This window comes from Mustela nivalis (genome assembly GCF_964662115.1).
Source record: "Mustela nivalis genome assembly, contig: HAP1_SCAFFOLD_1528, whole genome shotgun sequence".
NCBI classification, from domain to species: domain Eukaryota; kingdom Metazoa; phylum Chordata; class Mammalia; order Carnivora; family Mustelidae; genus Mustela; species Mustela nivalis.
Genome location: NW_028135136.1, coordinates 72,658 through 88,257, shown reverse-complemented (window position 1 = coordinate 88,257; position 15,600 = coordinate 72,658). Strand labels below are relative to the sequence as shown.

The 15,600-nt window shown below is 40.1% G+C and overlaps 1 protein-coding gene across 1 annotated transcript in view; it reads left to right on the top strand.

Moving 5' to 3' along the window:
- LOC309857915 (phosphatidylinositol 3,4,5-trisphosphate 3-phosphatase TPTE2-like) overlaps positions 1-15,600 on the top strand; it is a 28,633-nt gene that overhangs the window by 2,021 nt on the left and 11,012 nt on the right. The window contains exons 2-5 of the mRNA XM_082750633.1: positions 2,488-2,549; positions 3,858-3,938; positions 5,972-6,077; positions 15,000-15,091. Of these exons, the coding sequence (XP_082606759.1) occupies positions 2,488-2,549; positions 3,858-3,938; positions 5,972-6,077; positions 15,000-15,091 (341 nt within the window). The remainder of the gene's footprint in view (positions 1-2,487; positions 2,550-3,857; positions 3,939-5,971; positions 6,078-14,999; positions 15,092-15,600) is intronic.

Below are 15,600 nucleotides of genomic sequence, written 5' to 3'. Positions count from 1 at the left end.
CCATTGACCTATGTATCTGTTTTTGTGCCAGTACCGTACTGTCTTGATGATGTCAGCTTTGTAACAGAGCTTGAAGTCCGGAATTGTGATGCCACCAACTTTGGCTTTCTTTTTCAGTATTCCTTTGGCTATTTGAGGTCTTTTCTGGTTCCATATAAATTTTAAGATTATTTGTTCTATTTCTTTGAAAAAAATTGATAGGATTGCATTATATGTGTAGATTCTTTTAGGTAGCATAGACATTTTCACAATATTTGTTCTTCCAATGCATGAGCATGGAACATTTTTCCATTTCTTTGTGTCTTCCTCAATTTTTTTCATGAGTACTTCATAGTTTTCTGAGTATAAATTCTTTGCCTCTTTGGTTGGGTTTATTCCTAGGTATCTTACAGTTTTGGGTGCAGTTGTAAATAAGATTAACCCCTTAATTTCTCTTTCTTCTGTCTTGCTGTTGGTGTATAGAAATGCAACTGATTTCTACACATTGATTTTATGTCCTGATATTTTACTGAATTACTGTACAAATAGTAGCAGATTTGGAGTAGAGTCTTTTGGGGGTTTCCACATAAAGTATCATACTATCTGCAAAGAGTGACAGTTTGACTTCTTCTTTGCCAGTTTGGATGCCTTTAATTTCTTTTTATTGTCTCATTGCTAAGGCTAGGACTTCTAGTGCTATGTTGAATAGCAGTGGTGATAATGGACATCCCTTCCGTGTTCCTGACCTTGGCAGAAAAGCTTTCAGTTTTTCTCCATTGAAAATGATATTTGCGGTGGGTTTTTCATAGATGGCTTTGATGATATTGAGGTATGTACCCTCTATGCCTACACTGTGAAGAGTTTTGTTCAAGAAATGATGCTATACTTTGTCAAATGCTTTTTCAGCATCTAGAAAAGTTGGGTATTCATCTTTTCTGATGAGGCATAATATTCCTTTATATATATAAACCATATCCTCTTTATCCATTAGTCCATTGAAGGGCATCTTGGTTCTCTCCACAGTTTGGCAACTGTGACCATTGCTGCTATGAACATTGGGGTACAGATGGCCCTTCTTTTCTCTCCATCTGTATCTTTGGGGTAAATACCCCGTAGTGCAATTGCAGGTCATAGGGTAGCTCTATTTTTGATTTCTTAAGGAATCTCCACACTGTTTTGCAAATGCTTATGTTGTAAATTAAGATAAATGACTGAAGGTAAGTACGTATCTTTTTATGCTTCCCTGCGTTGACTTCACTTGATTGCATGATAGGATATGTACTGTGTCTGTGACTGTACGCAGCCACAAGAACATGGAATCTGCAAAAGTGTTTTTCAGATGGGAAAATACCAGTTATAGAGACCCATTGATGGCCTCCAGACAGAACTGAAATGTTAACAGTCTTTACCACTAAGAGCAGGGTTGGTAATAGTCAGGAATTCCTTTAGTAAGAAGCCTTTATATCACAGCCTGAGGTGGTAAAAAGTCTTTTTTGGAAGTGCTTGGCTTAGAATGTTTTCCAAACTATGGGTTGTAAAATAAGTTTGGGTGTTCATTGAAAAAAAAAAAAAGAATAGGAAGTAATATATATCTAAAGTTAAAAGGGTAAGCTTGAAATTACACAAAGTAAGTTCAGCATACACTGGCTAAGACAAAAGCTACAGATAAGTGTAGAAATAAAAGACACACTGTATTTTTTAAATCAAATTTTGTATAGCAGTGCAAAAATATAATTTAGAGTAAAACAAAAATTTTGAGGATGAAATAACATGAAATCAAGGGTTTGCTTTAAAATGCTATAGGGAGTGCCTGGGTCACTCAGTTGGTTCAGGGTCATGAGTTCAAGCTCTCCACTGGGCTCTGTTCTGGGTGTGGATCATACTTACAAAAAGTTTAAAAAATGAAATTCTGTGGAAGAAGAGAGGAAGAAAAACATGGAAGGAAGGAAGAGGAGTGAAACAAGGACAACAATATAATATACTCTGGGAAACAGATATTATGGGGTTTGTTATACTCTTCTGTTTACTTTCATGTATGTTTCATAACACACTTAAAGACTCAAAAATAGAAGGAAAAAATGGGTGTTATAAATGCTATGTCATGTTCTGGGTTCTGATCATGTTTTATCTTTTATAGGTATTTTTATTTATGTTAGTTGGAAAAACAGGGTATGTAATTAGTTCTTAACTGGTAAGTAGCTCTTTAGCTCTAGGGTCCTAGAGGAGACCTCAATGGCTCTGCCCGTTACTGCAGTCCCCAGCAGCAGGGATTCAAGAACAGCATACACGTGCGCACGTGCCTTTGGGCACACAGGACAGAATTCTAGATACAACCTCAGAGCAATGAAACAGCTTTGGCTATTCCTGAATTGAAATCTTTTGAATAAGCCCTTTCAGAGGGAAAGAAAATCGATCCCAAATGAGCTCTTTGAATATTTCGGACAGCATCTTTATACCAAATGCTTCCATGAACAGGTTGTTCATGGACTAACTTCTTTTCTTTTGCAGGACGAACTGGAACGATGATTTGTGCCTACCTTATTGCCAGTGGAATATTTACAACTGCAGAGGTAGGAAAGCTGTTACCACAGATGATCTTGTGCTGATTGAATCTGATAGTTCTGAAACCTCACTGGTAGGATGTTAAGATGGTTCTTTGAGTCGTGGTACTTAATGAAGTTGTGATTAGAGATCCACTTATTAGAAAGCCTCGTTTTGATTTGTCCTTGTTTATTTTTTTTTCCAAAATTTTCTTTACATTCTAGTTAGTTAATATACCATATTTCCTAGTTTAATTTTCACTGGTTAGTAACTGACCTCTTAGGTGCCTCTTAGTCTGGGCCAGGACTAGGGTGAGGTCAGTGAGAAACTCCCCTCAGGCACAAAATTTAAGGGAATGCCAAAATTTTCAGTAATTAAGAGAAATAATCGAATGCAGTATGTTTAAAATTAAGATTAATGAAAAAAAATCCATGATGTCTACAATAATACCAACATTTTAAATAAAGGTAGGGTCTATTAGGGACAGGATTAAAGGGGGGGGTTGTAAAGTCAAGCTGTCCAAGTGTAAAACAACTCCACAGTCATAATGCTTCCTACAGCTCAGTTGCTCCCAGCCCCATTCTTATGCCCCCAGTTAGGGGACGGTCTCCTTCCTCACAAGAATAATATCAAGATTGGTTTGGTAGGATGTCCAACATACCTAGAAGCACTAGGTAGGTGAAAGGTACATTTTCCAACGCAGAACAAAATCTCTCCTTGATGTTATTAACCTTTCATAGTCAATATCTATGGGATCTATTGGAGGCTGGGCCCTCTGAAAATTTCTGCAGAGACAGGGTGAGCTATTTCCTGTTCTTAAAGTGGGGTTCTCAGTCTTATTACTGCCATGATTGTGCTGAGAAGTTCCCACTGAATGGACATGGCCAGCAGTCTGAGAGGAGAAACTTCGGGTTGTCTCCAGTGTCCCACCCTCTGGTGCCACCATCTGCTTTATTCCTAATTTGAGACACACAGGTTAGGAAAATGGAGGCTCTTCCCCAGTGTTTTCCAAAGTGGGTCCAATCTTTCAGTGAATTGTAAAGTCAACTTGTTGGGTTGTGACTAGCGTTTTTAAAAATAAAATGGACTAGATTCGAATAGAAAATATCAAAAGGTAAGTATTGTTTTGTGAAACTTTGGTTTCAGTTGTATGCGAGTACGTGTTTGTGCAAAAAGCCTTGATGCGATTTTTTGTTGTTGTTAAATTTAGTTTGAGTAAACTCTGCCTAAAGGCTGCAGACTTAAGGAAATAATGTGCCATTAGAACCTTTAAGAATACCTTCCACAGGAAAAGAAAGGGCATATGAGCCATGACTGTCTTGCCCCCTTTTCCGTAGGAGAGCCTTTTTTATTTTGGAGAACAGCAAACAGATAAAAGCACCAGTACTAAATTTCAGGGAGTTGAAACGCCTTCTCAGGTAAGTTGTTATTCTTAAAAGGGGGGACCTTTGGGGGAGTTCAGCACCCATTATTTGGTTTCACTGTGCACTCTTTTCCTCGCGTGATCGGGCCGCTCCACTCTGGTGCCTATAACAGGCCTGGTTCCCTCCCAGGGCCAGAGAGCCATGTCTATGAGTACCCCCCCCCACACACACACACCCTGCCCTGGGGAATCCTGCTCTCCATTTAACATTGGTCACTGCTTACGGAGTTCAAGAGTTGATTCCTTCCCAAAGTAGAAAGGTCTAATTTCTAAGATTCCAGACTCGAAGATTATAAAAAAATCACTAGTCTTTGATTTCTCTCTGAGAGGAAATGAGTCTTTCACAAACCCCTACTTGGGCCATTCACCTCTTGCAGAACATCTCATGTGTGTGTGTGTGTGTGAGAGAGAGAGAGAGAGAGAGAGAGAGAGAGAGAGAGAGACTCAAAGAAAGAGACAAGAGGGGGCTCCCGTATTTTGAAAGAAAAAGGGGAAATTAACATCTTACCAAACCTATTCCAGACACTATTATACTTTGACATATATTATCTCATTTAATACTCAGAAAATCCATGTGAAATATATGCAGTTACCCTGTTTTATCCTTTAACAAATATTTTATGGTGAATAATTTCAAACATAAAAAGCTGAGACAATCCTATAATAAATCCCCGTATAGTCCTCACACCACTTCAACCATCATTTTATCACGTTGCATTCATTCCCTCCCCACTCTCCTCACATGCACACACACACACACCCCTTCTCCACAGAACCCAGATGGCTGTGGAGGAAATCCCAGTCATCGGGTCATTTTATCTCACAAGTATTTTAGTGTGACATTCACATAGACTCTCGAGGGTAAAAATACCATAACACCATTGATCATATCTAAAAACATTATATCTTAAGGGGCACCTGGGTGGCTCAGTGGGTTAAGAATATAACTCTTAATTTCAGTTCAAGGTCATAATCTTGGGTCATGAGATCAAGCTCTGCAATGGGCTCTACATTCAATTGGGAAGTCTGCTTGAGATTCTCTCTCTCCCTCTACTTCCACCCCTCTGCCCCTCTAAAACAAACAAATAAATCTTTAAAAAGTAAAAACAAATAAAAATATCATACCTTGGGGCACCTTGCTGGCTCAGTGTGTTAAGGCCTCTGCCTTTGGCTCGGGTCATGGACCCGGGGTCTGGGATCGAGCCCTGCATCAGGCTCTCTGCTCAGCAGGGAACCTGCTTGGCTTCCTGTCTCTCTCTGCCTGCCTTTCTGCCTCCTTGTGATCTCTGTCTGTCAAATGAATAAATAAAATCTTTTAAAAGTATATACCTTAATGATACCTTAATAATATCCCAATTTCTGGGGCATGTGGGTGGCTCAGTCAGTTGAGTGTTTGCCTTCAGCTTGGGTCATGACCCTGGGGCTCCCTGCTCACTGGGGAGTCTGCTTCTCCCTCTCCTTCTGCCCCTCTCCATGCTCTTGGTCTCTCTAATGCACACACACTCTCTCATATAAGTAAATCTTTAAAAAATACACTCAAGCTGGCCGCAGGGACAAGAGCATATGTATCTTCGTTAGCAGTGTGTGGAGCTCAAATCCTTTCGTGATGAGGAGGCTACTCTCTGCCAGAGCACAGACCTTCCTTGAACTTAGTAACAGTTAATCCTTCACACCCAGACTGAGCTTTTCCACAGTCATATTAACTACGTCTTGTTGAAAGGTTGTAGCGCTTTCCCTGGGTCTGGTTAGGTGTCCTTGCAGTCGAAAGTGGCCTATAGGAGCCACATGTGCCTCCCTTCTTGTTCCTTCCCCACAGCACAGAGTTCAGAATTTTTCTTCTAAGGGAGATATTCACTCATGAGGCAGCAAACATAAGCATGCCTAGTCATATCATGGCATTCAAAAAATGTTTCTTTAATTAATGATTCTCCCTAAATTCTATGTAAAAATAAAAACAAGAACAAAATCAGGAATGCTGAGGATAGACTTTTCGCCTCCACTTAAATTGAGTCTTCTGTTGTTTTGCAGAGTAGATACGTTGGATATTTTGCAGATGTGAAAAATATCTACAACATGACTCTCCCTCCAAGAAAAACAGTCAAGATTGAAAAAATTGTTATTCATTCAATTCATGGTAAGTGATTTATGTGTCATTGATGAGTTGGCCAGTGGGGAAGTGTTCTGACTCTTGAGGCGTGGGATGGTTGCTCCCATGTGTGTACCAACAATCCCAACTCATGGCTGTCCTTTTATGCATTCTCACATGTAACCCCTCCTGGTAGAAGAGCCCAGAAATCCTTAGATGCCCTCTCTTCACCAGTTTGTGAGGGCTTCATCCCCTTCTGTCTTCTATTCTCACTGCTGCCTTGGCTTCAGCACAGGGTGAGCTTTTAAGAATTGGACCCTGATGGAGAAGAGAGGAAGGGCTCATGAGCCCTGGAGACCACCTTTTCCTCATGTCCACCTCTAATTCAGGGTTCATCTGGCAGCCCTGTACCATTTGCTCACATGAGCCTTTCAGAAACCTTCTTTTCCCTCTCATCATCCTGGTCTCTCCCTCTCACCTCCCTCCTGCACTGTTAGTCCCCTCATCCCCAGCAACTCGAGAGGTCTTGATATGTCTTAAATACATAAAGTTGTCTTCAATACCCAAACAACAAATGAAATTTGTTGCCACAAATTTTCTTTTAGAAATAACTACCAAGTGCCTGCTTTGGGCTAGCCCCCTGCCAGTGTTTCTCTGCCCTCAGGAAGGAGAGGAATGAGTGCGCATGGATATAAAGAGCTGACCACAGTATTGGGGCACACACAGACTGGACCCTGCCAGCTGAGGGTCAAGGTCAAGGATAGCTTCCTAAGGAGCACCACCCAGGTCTTCCTTACTAGAATCTATGTAAACACAGAAAGGGGGTTGGGAGAAACCTGGACTCAGGGTGGTGGGGGGAGGGGGGCATCTTTCAGCCTCCTAGCTTCTATTACTTATTACCAGGAGTAAAAATCCTGACCAATTTTTAAAAGAGCTGACTGTTCTCATGCTTCTAGAATGTCAGGAGAGGGACTGGGATCTATCATCATGCAGGGAGGCAGGAAAATTAGATCTTCCATCTCTGGGACTTAAGAAATGAAGGAGAAGGGGAGGGGGAGAACCATCCTCAAGTCTTTAATTCTCCATCAACCACCCCGCTTCCTGCACAGCTCACAGGGAGGCAGCAGAACAGGGCCACCTCTGTGCGGGTGGGCTGGGGCTTCACTCTCACTGCCTGAGGTGCAGTAGGGAGCGATGCTCTGGCTCCCCAAAGTTAAACCATGTCCCGTGCGGAGATGCCGGGTCCCTCATGAGTAGTATGGTGCTGGAGCACTGGTATGCATCCCAACAGGCTTGTATTTTTAGCCTTCTGGGGAGTCCCAAAAAATAAGAGCTAGATATAGATATTTTTTTAACATTTCGCCCAATTATTTAGAAATAAAAGAATCATTTAAATATTTATATATATATATATATATGTGTGTGTGTGTGTGTGTGTGTGTGTGTATCCTGCATAGTAAAAAAAAAATTACAGTTAAAGTATAAAATGCTTTTTTTCAAATTATTTCTATATCCCTTCCTCCCCATCACACACACAGAGGTGGTGGTGAAGAATTTCAGTGGATTACCACAGTTGGATTGCATCGGTTTCCGGCTTGTGAAAACCAATGTCAACCCAGGAGGATTGTTTCTGTGGGAAAATTTGTCTAGGTTTCCAAACAAGCATTGTGCAGGCAGACCCTTGAAACATGGCCCATTCGGGCAAAAGGCTGCTTGTGTATAAAAATTAGCAACTGTTGGTGAAAAGGCTTTGCAGACTGCAAAGTCCTCTAGAGAGTCCATGATGACCGTTTCCTTGGCTGTGTGTGAATTAGGAGGGAGAGAGTTGTCGTGATCCTAATGGCTGACCTCATTCAGAATTCCAGGTGTTGCCACACCTCCTCAGGCAGAGCCAGGCTTGTCCAACAGGTGTCAGAAGGTAGGGGACAGCAGTTTTGCTCTGTTCCCTTCCCACATTCAGTGGGGTCCTGCAAAAAGAGTTGGCCACTTTATTCTAGACCAGGAAGAACAACATGGTTAGCCACTGGAGCAGTTTCTCACACCGAGAAATATAAATGCAACCATAAAACCAACTCAGTGGTAGGAGAGCCAGAATTGCGTTGAGTGTATGCTCTGCTTCAGTTTCTTCTTTGTTAACAGTGGGACCAACGGTATCTATAGAGACCCCCATGAGTATTAACCGTTCCAAACAGACAAATAGGCATTTGGTCCAGTGGAATTTTAATGTATTTTCCTAACATGTTGTTGCAAATGGCAAGATTTCATTTCTTTTGATGGCTGCATAGTATTCCATTGTGTATATATACCACATCTTTTTGATCCATTCATCTGTTGATGGACATCTAGGTTCTTTCCATAGTTTGGTTAAATAGCCTAACATGAATAGTGAGAATGGGAATTGTTTCTCAAAATTCTAAGCTTAAAAATACTTTTAATAAGTTCTGTAATTTCGTATGTTTCTCAGTCTGATGTTATACCCTAAGACTGTGACTTCTCTGCTAATATTTTATGTTTTATATAAACTGCAGAAACATTGTTTAGTTAAAACTGGAAGGTGCAGAGATACAGAACAGAGGAGCTAACCCAAATGCATAAGTACTGCAGAGGAAAACTGGGAGAGGGTTTCATGGGTTTGGTTTGCTAGTCTCAGGCTAACAAATAGATTCTAAAAGTCCAGTTTGAGAAGGAAGTCTCATGGAGACTTCCAGACAAAGTTGTAATCTTAGCAGCTGTTCAGTACATTTGTGTGTCCAGACTTCAGAGCCAACTTCAGAAGGACTACATGGTAAGTTACCAGTCTTTCTGCACCCATGTAAATAATCAGGCCAAAGCTAATGACACCAACATTTTTCTTTTTATATATATATATATTTTTACTTATTATCCTCTTATCGCATTGTTAGCTTGCCCAAAAAAACTGAACCCTCTAGGCTAAGAAGTTCTGTTAGCCTTTGGGGTTGGACATTCTTGGTGCCCCATCAAGATCCCACTGGACCCCTTCAACCAGCTCTGTGATTCTCCACCCAACCTCCACCCCCTTTACTATAATCCTTGGAGAATTACTACTGGAGCCAACTCATTTATTTAGAGCCCCAAATCCCTGAGAGTGTCACCACCCTGTTGGGCAGCCCATACGCAATGACTAGCAGCTGTACAAAAACTCAACTCCTTTGCTTCCAAGTGTGGCAAACTCTGCAGTATAATTTACACCAAAGAATTCCCCATAGATCAAGCTGAATCTGCTGAATCCCACCCTTCATTGGCTCTTATGAAGAAATTCCTCCTAGGAGCACTTCCTTCATAAATCACTAGTAACCAGAGTGTTGGTTTAGGGTCCACTTCCGGGAGAACTCAACCTGTGATCATGCATTTCCTTATACTGAGGTGTCATATTTATAACACTGTATCTCCTTGGTCTCTGTCAGGTGATTTACTGTGTTGCAAATTGCAAGAGGACAGAGACCATTATTCATTCGTCTTTGAATCCCCCAGATCCTGACACACAGTTGGAGCTCAGTAGATCTCTGTGAAGTTGACTTGAACAAAAATGTCTCTGGCATGTCTCATCACACCTGTCCAACCCCCCTCATCCACTTCTCCAATTTTATTCCCCACCTCTCTGTCTGTCCATAAATCAGCTCTAGCAGCAGTGGCTTTCTTCCCCTTTTGTTGTTGTCATTCTTTTATAGTAACGATTCTTGGACTTCTAGACGTTGTCTCCCCCTTACTTTTATAAACACTTTCTCTATTGAAATATACTTGACAGAAAATGTTGCATTCATTTTAGGGGTGGCTGGGTGGCTCAGTGGGTTAAGCCTCTGTCTTCGGGTCAGGTCATGATCTCAGTGTCCTGGGATTGAGCCCAGCATCTGGCTATTGGTTTAGCAGGGAGCCTGCTTTCCCCTCTCTCTCTGCCTGCCTCTCTGCCTACTTGTGATCTCTGTCTGTCAAATAAATAAAATCTTTTTTTAAAAAATGTTACATTCATTTTAGATACATAAACTAGTGATTTGACAAGTATATACATTATGTTATGCTCACAAGTGTAGCTACCATCCCTTACCATACAACACTATTTGAGTGACACTCACTATGTCACTCACTATGTTTCCTGTACCTTTTATCCCCCAAGACTTACTTTACTCATTCTATGACTGGAAGCCTATATCTCCCACTCTCCTTCACCTGTTTTGTTCCTCTCCCCACTTTCCTCCCCTCTGGCAATCATCAGTTTGTTCTCTGTGTTTACAGATCAGGTTCTACTTTTTGTTTGTTCATTTTTGTTTGTTTTATTTTTTAGATTCCACATATAAGGAAAACTACTTTTTGTATTTGTCCTTATCTGGTCTGGCTTATTTCACTTAGCATAATACCCTGTAGGTCCATCCATGTTGTCACAAGTGGCAAAAATCTCATTATTTTATGGGTGAATAATATTCCATTCTATGTACACACCACCTCTTTATTCATCTATCGATGGACACTTGAGTACTTCCACGTCTTGGCTATTGTAGGTAATGCTGCAGTAGACATAGAGGTGAAAGCACTGTGGGCAATACTATAGAGTTTCCTCACGAAGATAAAAGTAGAATTACCATATGACCCAGTAATTCCATTACTGGGTATTTACCCAAAGAATATGGAAACACTAATTTCAAAAGCTATATATATCCCCTATGTTTATTGCAGCATTATTTACAATAGCCAGTATATGGAAGCAACTCAAGTGTCCACTGATGGATAAATGCATAAAGAGAAGGTGCATATCCACATAAGTATAATGGAATATTACTCAGTCATAAAAAAGGAATGAAATCTTGTTTTTTGACCAACATGAATGAACCTAGTGGGTATATTGTTAAATGCATAAGTCAATCAGAGAAAGACAAGTACCATATGATTCCATGCACATAAGTAATTTAAGAAACAACAAAGAAAAAGACAAAAAACAAGAGTCTTAAATACAGAGAAGAAATGAGTTGCCAGAAGTTAAGTGGGGTAGGGGATTGGTGAAATAGATAAAGATGATGAATAGTACACTGACCTTGATTGTATAGAATCGTTGAATCCTTATACTGTACACCTGGAACTAATACTAATAAATACCCTTGAAACTAAAACTAATAAACAACACTTAAGTTAATTATACTCAAGTAAATAAATAAAGTGCCCAGAGTTGAGCCCTGCTGGTCCTCAAAACATATTAAAGCCCAATAGTTTTCAAAAGCCAAATGTTATAGGGACTTGTCTTCTCAGTGCAGGTCTCCTGTGCCTGCTCTGTGGTCTGAGACTCTTGCTTTTCCATGCTTGGGGGTCCCTCCTCTTCATGGACAGTCTTACAGGGGGGGTTGGTTCTCAACTGTGTCTTCACCTCACCTACCTTTTCGATGTGGCCTCCTCTCTACTGTGGAAAGTCTGTTCTGCCAGTTTTTGGGTCCTTTTCAGAGTTTGTTGCACTTGATGTGGCTGTTATCTTGGTGTGTGTAGGGGACAAGGTTAGCACAGGATCCTCCTACTCTGCCATCTTCCCAGCAGCAACAACAAAAAAACAACCATCATATATTTTTTATCCTCCTCTTGCTAATGCGGTGTACCATGTTGGCTGATTTGAAAATATTGAACCATGCTTGCATTCCCAAAATAAATCCCACTGATCGTGGCAAATGATCTTTTTATTGTTGAATGTACTTTGCTAATATTTTGTTGAGGATTTTTGTATCTATCTAAGTTCATGGGGAATACTGGCCTGTAGTTTTATTTGTTTGTTGTTTCTTTAATCTTGACTTTAGTTGGTCTTGGTATGGGTAATGCTGACCTTATAGAATATATTTGGAAGTTTTCCTTCACCTATTTTTTGGGATAGTTTCGGGAGAATAGGTATTAACTCTTCTTTAATGTGTAGCAGACTTCACCTGTGATTCTATCTGGTCCTGAGCTTTAGTTTGTCGGGAGTTATTTGATGACTGATTCAGTTTCATTACTAGTAATTGGTCTGTTCATATTTCCTATTTCTTCGTGACTCAGTGTTAGAGACACCAGCCTTCTTTTGGAGTAAGAATAATCTTCCTTTGAGGTTGTTAAGATCAAAACAGAATGGGGATGGGGAGACTGTCAGAAAAAAGGGTGAAAGAATTTGCAGTGAGCAGTGTTTTGACTTGTGCACCCTTGTGGGATTATCTCTACCTCTCATGGTCTTTAAGCTCTTTATAACTCTAAGTTGTAGAAAAGTAATAATACTGTAAATAATTTTTGTACATAAAAATACAAGTTAGTTGTATCTAGTGGAAAGAAATTGATTATTAAACCATTTTTTAAGATTTTATGTATTTATTTATTTGGGAGAGAGAGAATGAGAGAGAGAGAGAGCATGTGAGGGGGAAGGTCAGAGGGAGAAGCAGACTCCCCGCTGAGCAGGGAGCCCAAAACAGTACTCAGTCCCTGGACTCCGGGATCATGACCTGAACCAAAGGCAGTCACTTAACCCACTGAACCACCCAGGCGACTGATTAAGCCATTTTATATCTGTTTATACACTCATGTCATCAATTTTTATTTCCCAATAGATGCGCAGTATTTTTTTTTAATTGAAGTATAACATACATTTGTTTATATTAGCTCCAGGTGTACAATATAATGATTCAGTAATTTTACACATTACTCAGTGTTCATCAAGATAAGTATATTATCATCAAGATAAGTAAACTCTCATGGGTCACCTGGGTGACTCAGTCTGTTAAGTGTCTGCCTTTGGCTCAGGTCGTGATCCCAGAGTCCTGGGATAGAGCCCTGTGTCAGGTTCCCTGCTCAGCGGGGAGCCTCCTTCTTCCTCTGCCTCTCCCTTGTTCATGCTTTTTTTTTTCTGTCTCTCTCAAATCAATAGATAAAATCTTTAAAAAAAAACATTTATGGACATCGAGAAGAGCATATTCTATGGCGAGTGCTGTGAATCGTGTAAGACTGATAATTCACATACCTGTGCCCCTGAAACAAATAATACATATATGTTAATTTTTAAAATGATAAGCGTACTCTTTATTCCTCTTTATTGCACCCATCCCCTACCCACCTCCCTTATGGCAGCCATCAGTTTGTTCTCTGTATTGAAGGGTCTGGTTTTTTGTCTTCTTTTCTTCATTTTTATTTTTAAATTCCACATGATTGAAATATATTTGTTTCTCTGTTTCACTTAGCATCCCTACAGGTCCATCCACACTGTTGCAAATGGCAAGATTTTTTTTTTTTAATTACAGCTGAACAATGTTCCATTGTGTATGTGTATACCTGTATAAATACATCTTCACTACATTTTCCTTACCTATTCGTCTCTCAGTACACACTTGGATTGCCTCCATGTATTGGCTATTGTAAATAATGCTGCAATAAACATAAGGGTGTATATATCTCTTCAAATTGGTGCTTAATATTCTTTAGGTAAATACCTAGTAGCAAAATTACTGGACTATACAGTAATTCTCTTTCTAATTTTGTGAGGAAACTCCCTACTGTTTTGCACAGTGGCTTGTAGTTAACTTTGCATCAGCTGTAACATTTTACTGGTTTTTGATTAATTGATGAGTCAAATAAGATTTTTGACATGTATTTTAAAAATGCAAGAATAAATGAAACAAGATGGGATTGGGAGGGAGACAAACCATAAGTGACTCTTAATCTCACAAAACAAACTGAGGGTTGCTGGGGGGAGGGGTTTGGGAGAAAGGGGTGGGATTATGGACATTGGGGAGGGTATGTGCTTTGGTGAGTGCTGTGAAGTGTGTAAACCTGGTGATTCACAGACCTCTACCCCTGAGGATAAAAATATATGTTTATAAAAAATAAAAAATTAAAAACATTTTTTAAAAATGCAAGGCACAGAACAGTGCTTTGGTATGCAACAATTCCTGTAACACAGAAGTGGGGAATAATATGTATTCATATTTGTGCTATGTACATATATAAAAATACTCAGGGAGAGTATTCCTTTTTGATTATATGTGCACAAAAATATTCTCCATTTGGAGCTGGACAAATAAACAGGTGGGAGTAGGTGAGCCAGACTCTTCACCTCATGTCTTTTTTACCTTTTATATTATAGAAATATGCTTTAAGAGGTTGAAATGTGTGGGAATTAAGCTTGTAAATCAGTGCCCTTTCCTGTCATGTGGTAAGGGTTTGTATTAATTTAGTTCTACATTTTCACTAATCTCTGGTCAACATCAGTTCTGCAAAGGAGTTCTGCAACTGCAATGGGATAGGATGGCATGGGGTGGAGGAAGTAAGGCTCAGACATGATGATGCTTAATGCAAATTCATAATGTGGTCCTACAATGCAAATAGAATCTGAACATCAAGAATGATTAACATATGACTCTGTTAGAATATTTTTTTAGTTCTGAACCTTTACTTCTATGAATATTTGTGACATTCCTCATTAAAAGAAAAGCAGTTAGAATTAATTGAAGGCTTGAGAAACCAGCCTTTAAGAACTCCTAAAAAAAGGGTTCATCTGAATCGAATAGAGAGCAAGAAACCATTTGTCTATAGATGTATCATGAGTGCCACCAGAATATTTGGATGCAGCAGTCTAATATCTAACTCCAGATGAGGGTAAGAGGAAATTAGACTGTTTAAGACCCATTGTCGGATGTCTGAAGCAAGCAACACACTAGCAGGAAAGGTGGCAAGTTACCTACCTGATTTTTTTCTAGAAAGGTGAAGAGATGAAGTTCTGTCTTAGAAGCTAAACTATATGTCTTCCCCCCCCACACACACACACCTCCAGCCTTATAAATTGAACTTTAGGAGACAAAGTTGGGCTTAAAGATTTGTCTTTTAAAGACGGAATCCAAGCAAGACCCAGATGATTCACTACTGACACACTGTTAGCTGTCATAATTTTCTCTTTAATCCAAAATGTTAATCGATGAGACATTTTGCTCTTTGTTCTAATGAGCCTAACTTTATTTCCTTCAGGTGTAGGAAAAGGCAATGGCACTGATCTCAAAGTACAAATAGTAATGCAGAGGCAGATCATCTTTTTCGGCTCTGCTTCCAAAAACTGTCAGGTAAGAGATAGCATGCAAACTGGAAATTCTGGTGTTTGTTTCAAATCTCAATGTCAAACCAGCATGTTCAGTGTTAGCAGTGTCCCAAGTGACTCTGCCTCCGATATCCTTTGGGACTGCACTGAGAGAAGTAACTCAAGAGTGGCCGGAAGGGGACATATATACCTCTTTCCCCTAGGCGATGGGACCTGGTAGTCTGTTTTCATAAATGTTGAAGTGCCTTGGACTATCCTAAAGCAATAAGAAGCTTTCCCGGGTCTTAAGAAATATAAACCGTCCAAATTCTCTCTCCAGGTTTGTGTCTCTTCTCCTATTACTTCCCCACCACCACTCCTTGCCCATTGTCCCACGGAAGGCACGCACCCAGACCCGATCCTTGACTTCTGTTCTTATCTCTGCACATACTCTACTCTTGGTTCTGCTTATCCATTCTCCTACTGCAAACTATTATTTTTTCTTCCATCCGCTCGCACAGACTTATGACCACCCCCCACGTGGTAGGTGCAGGA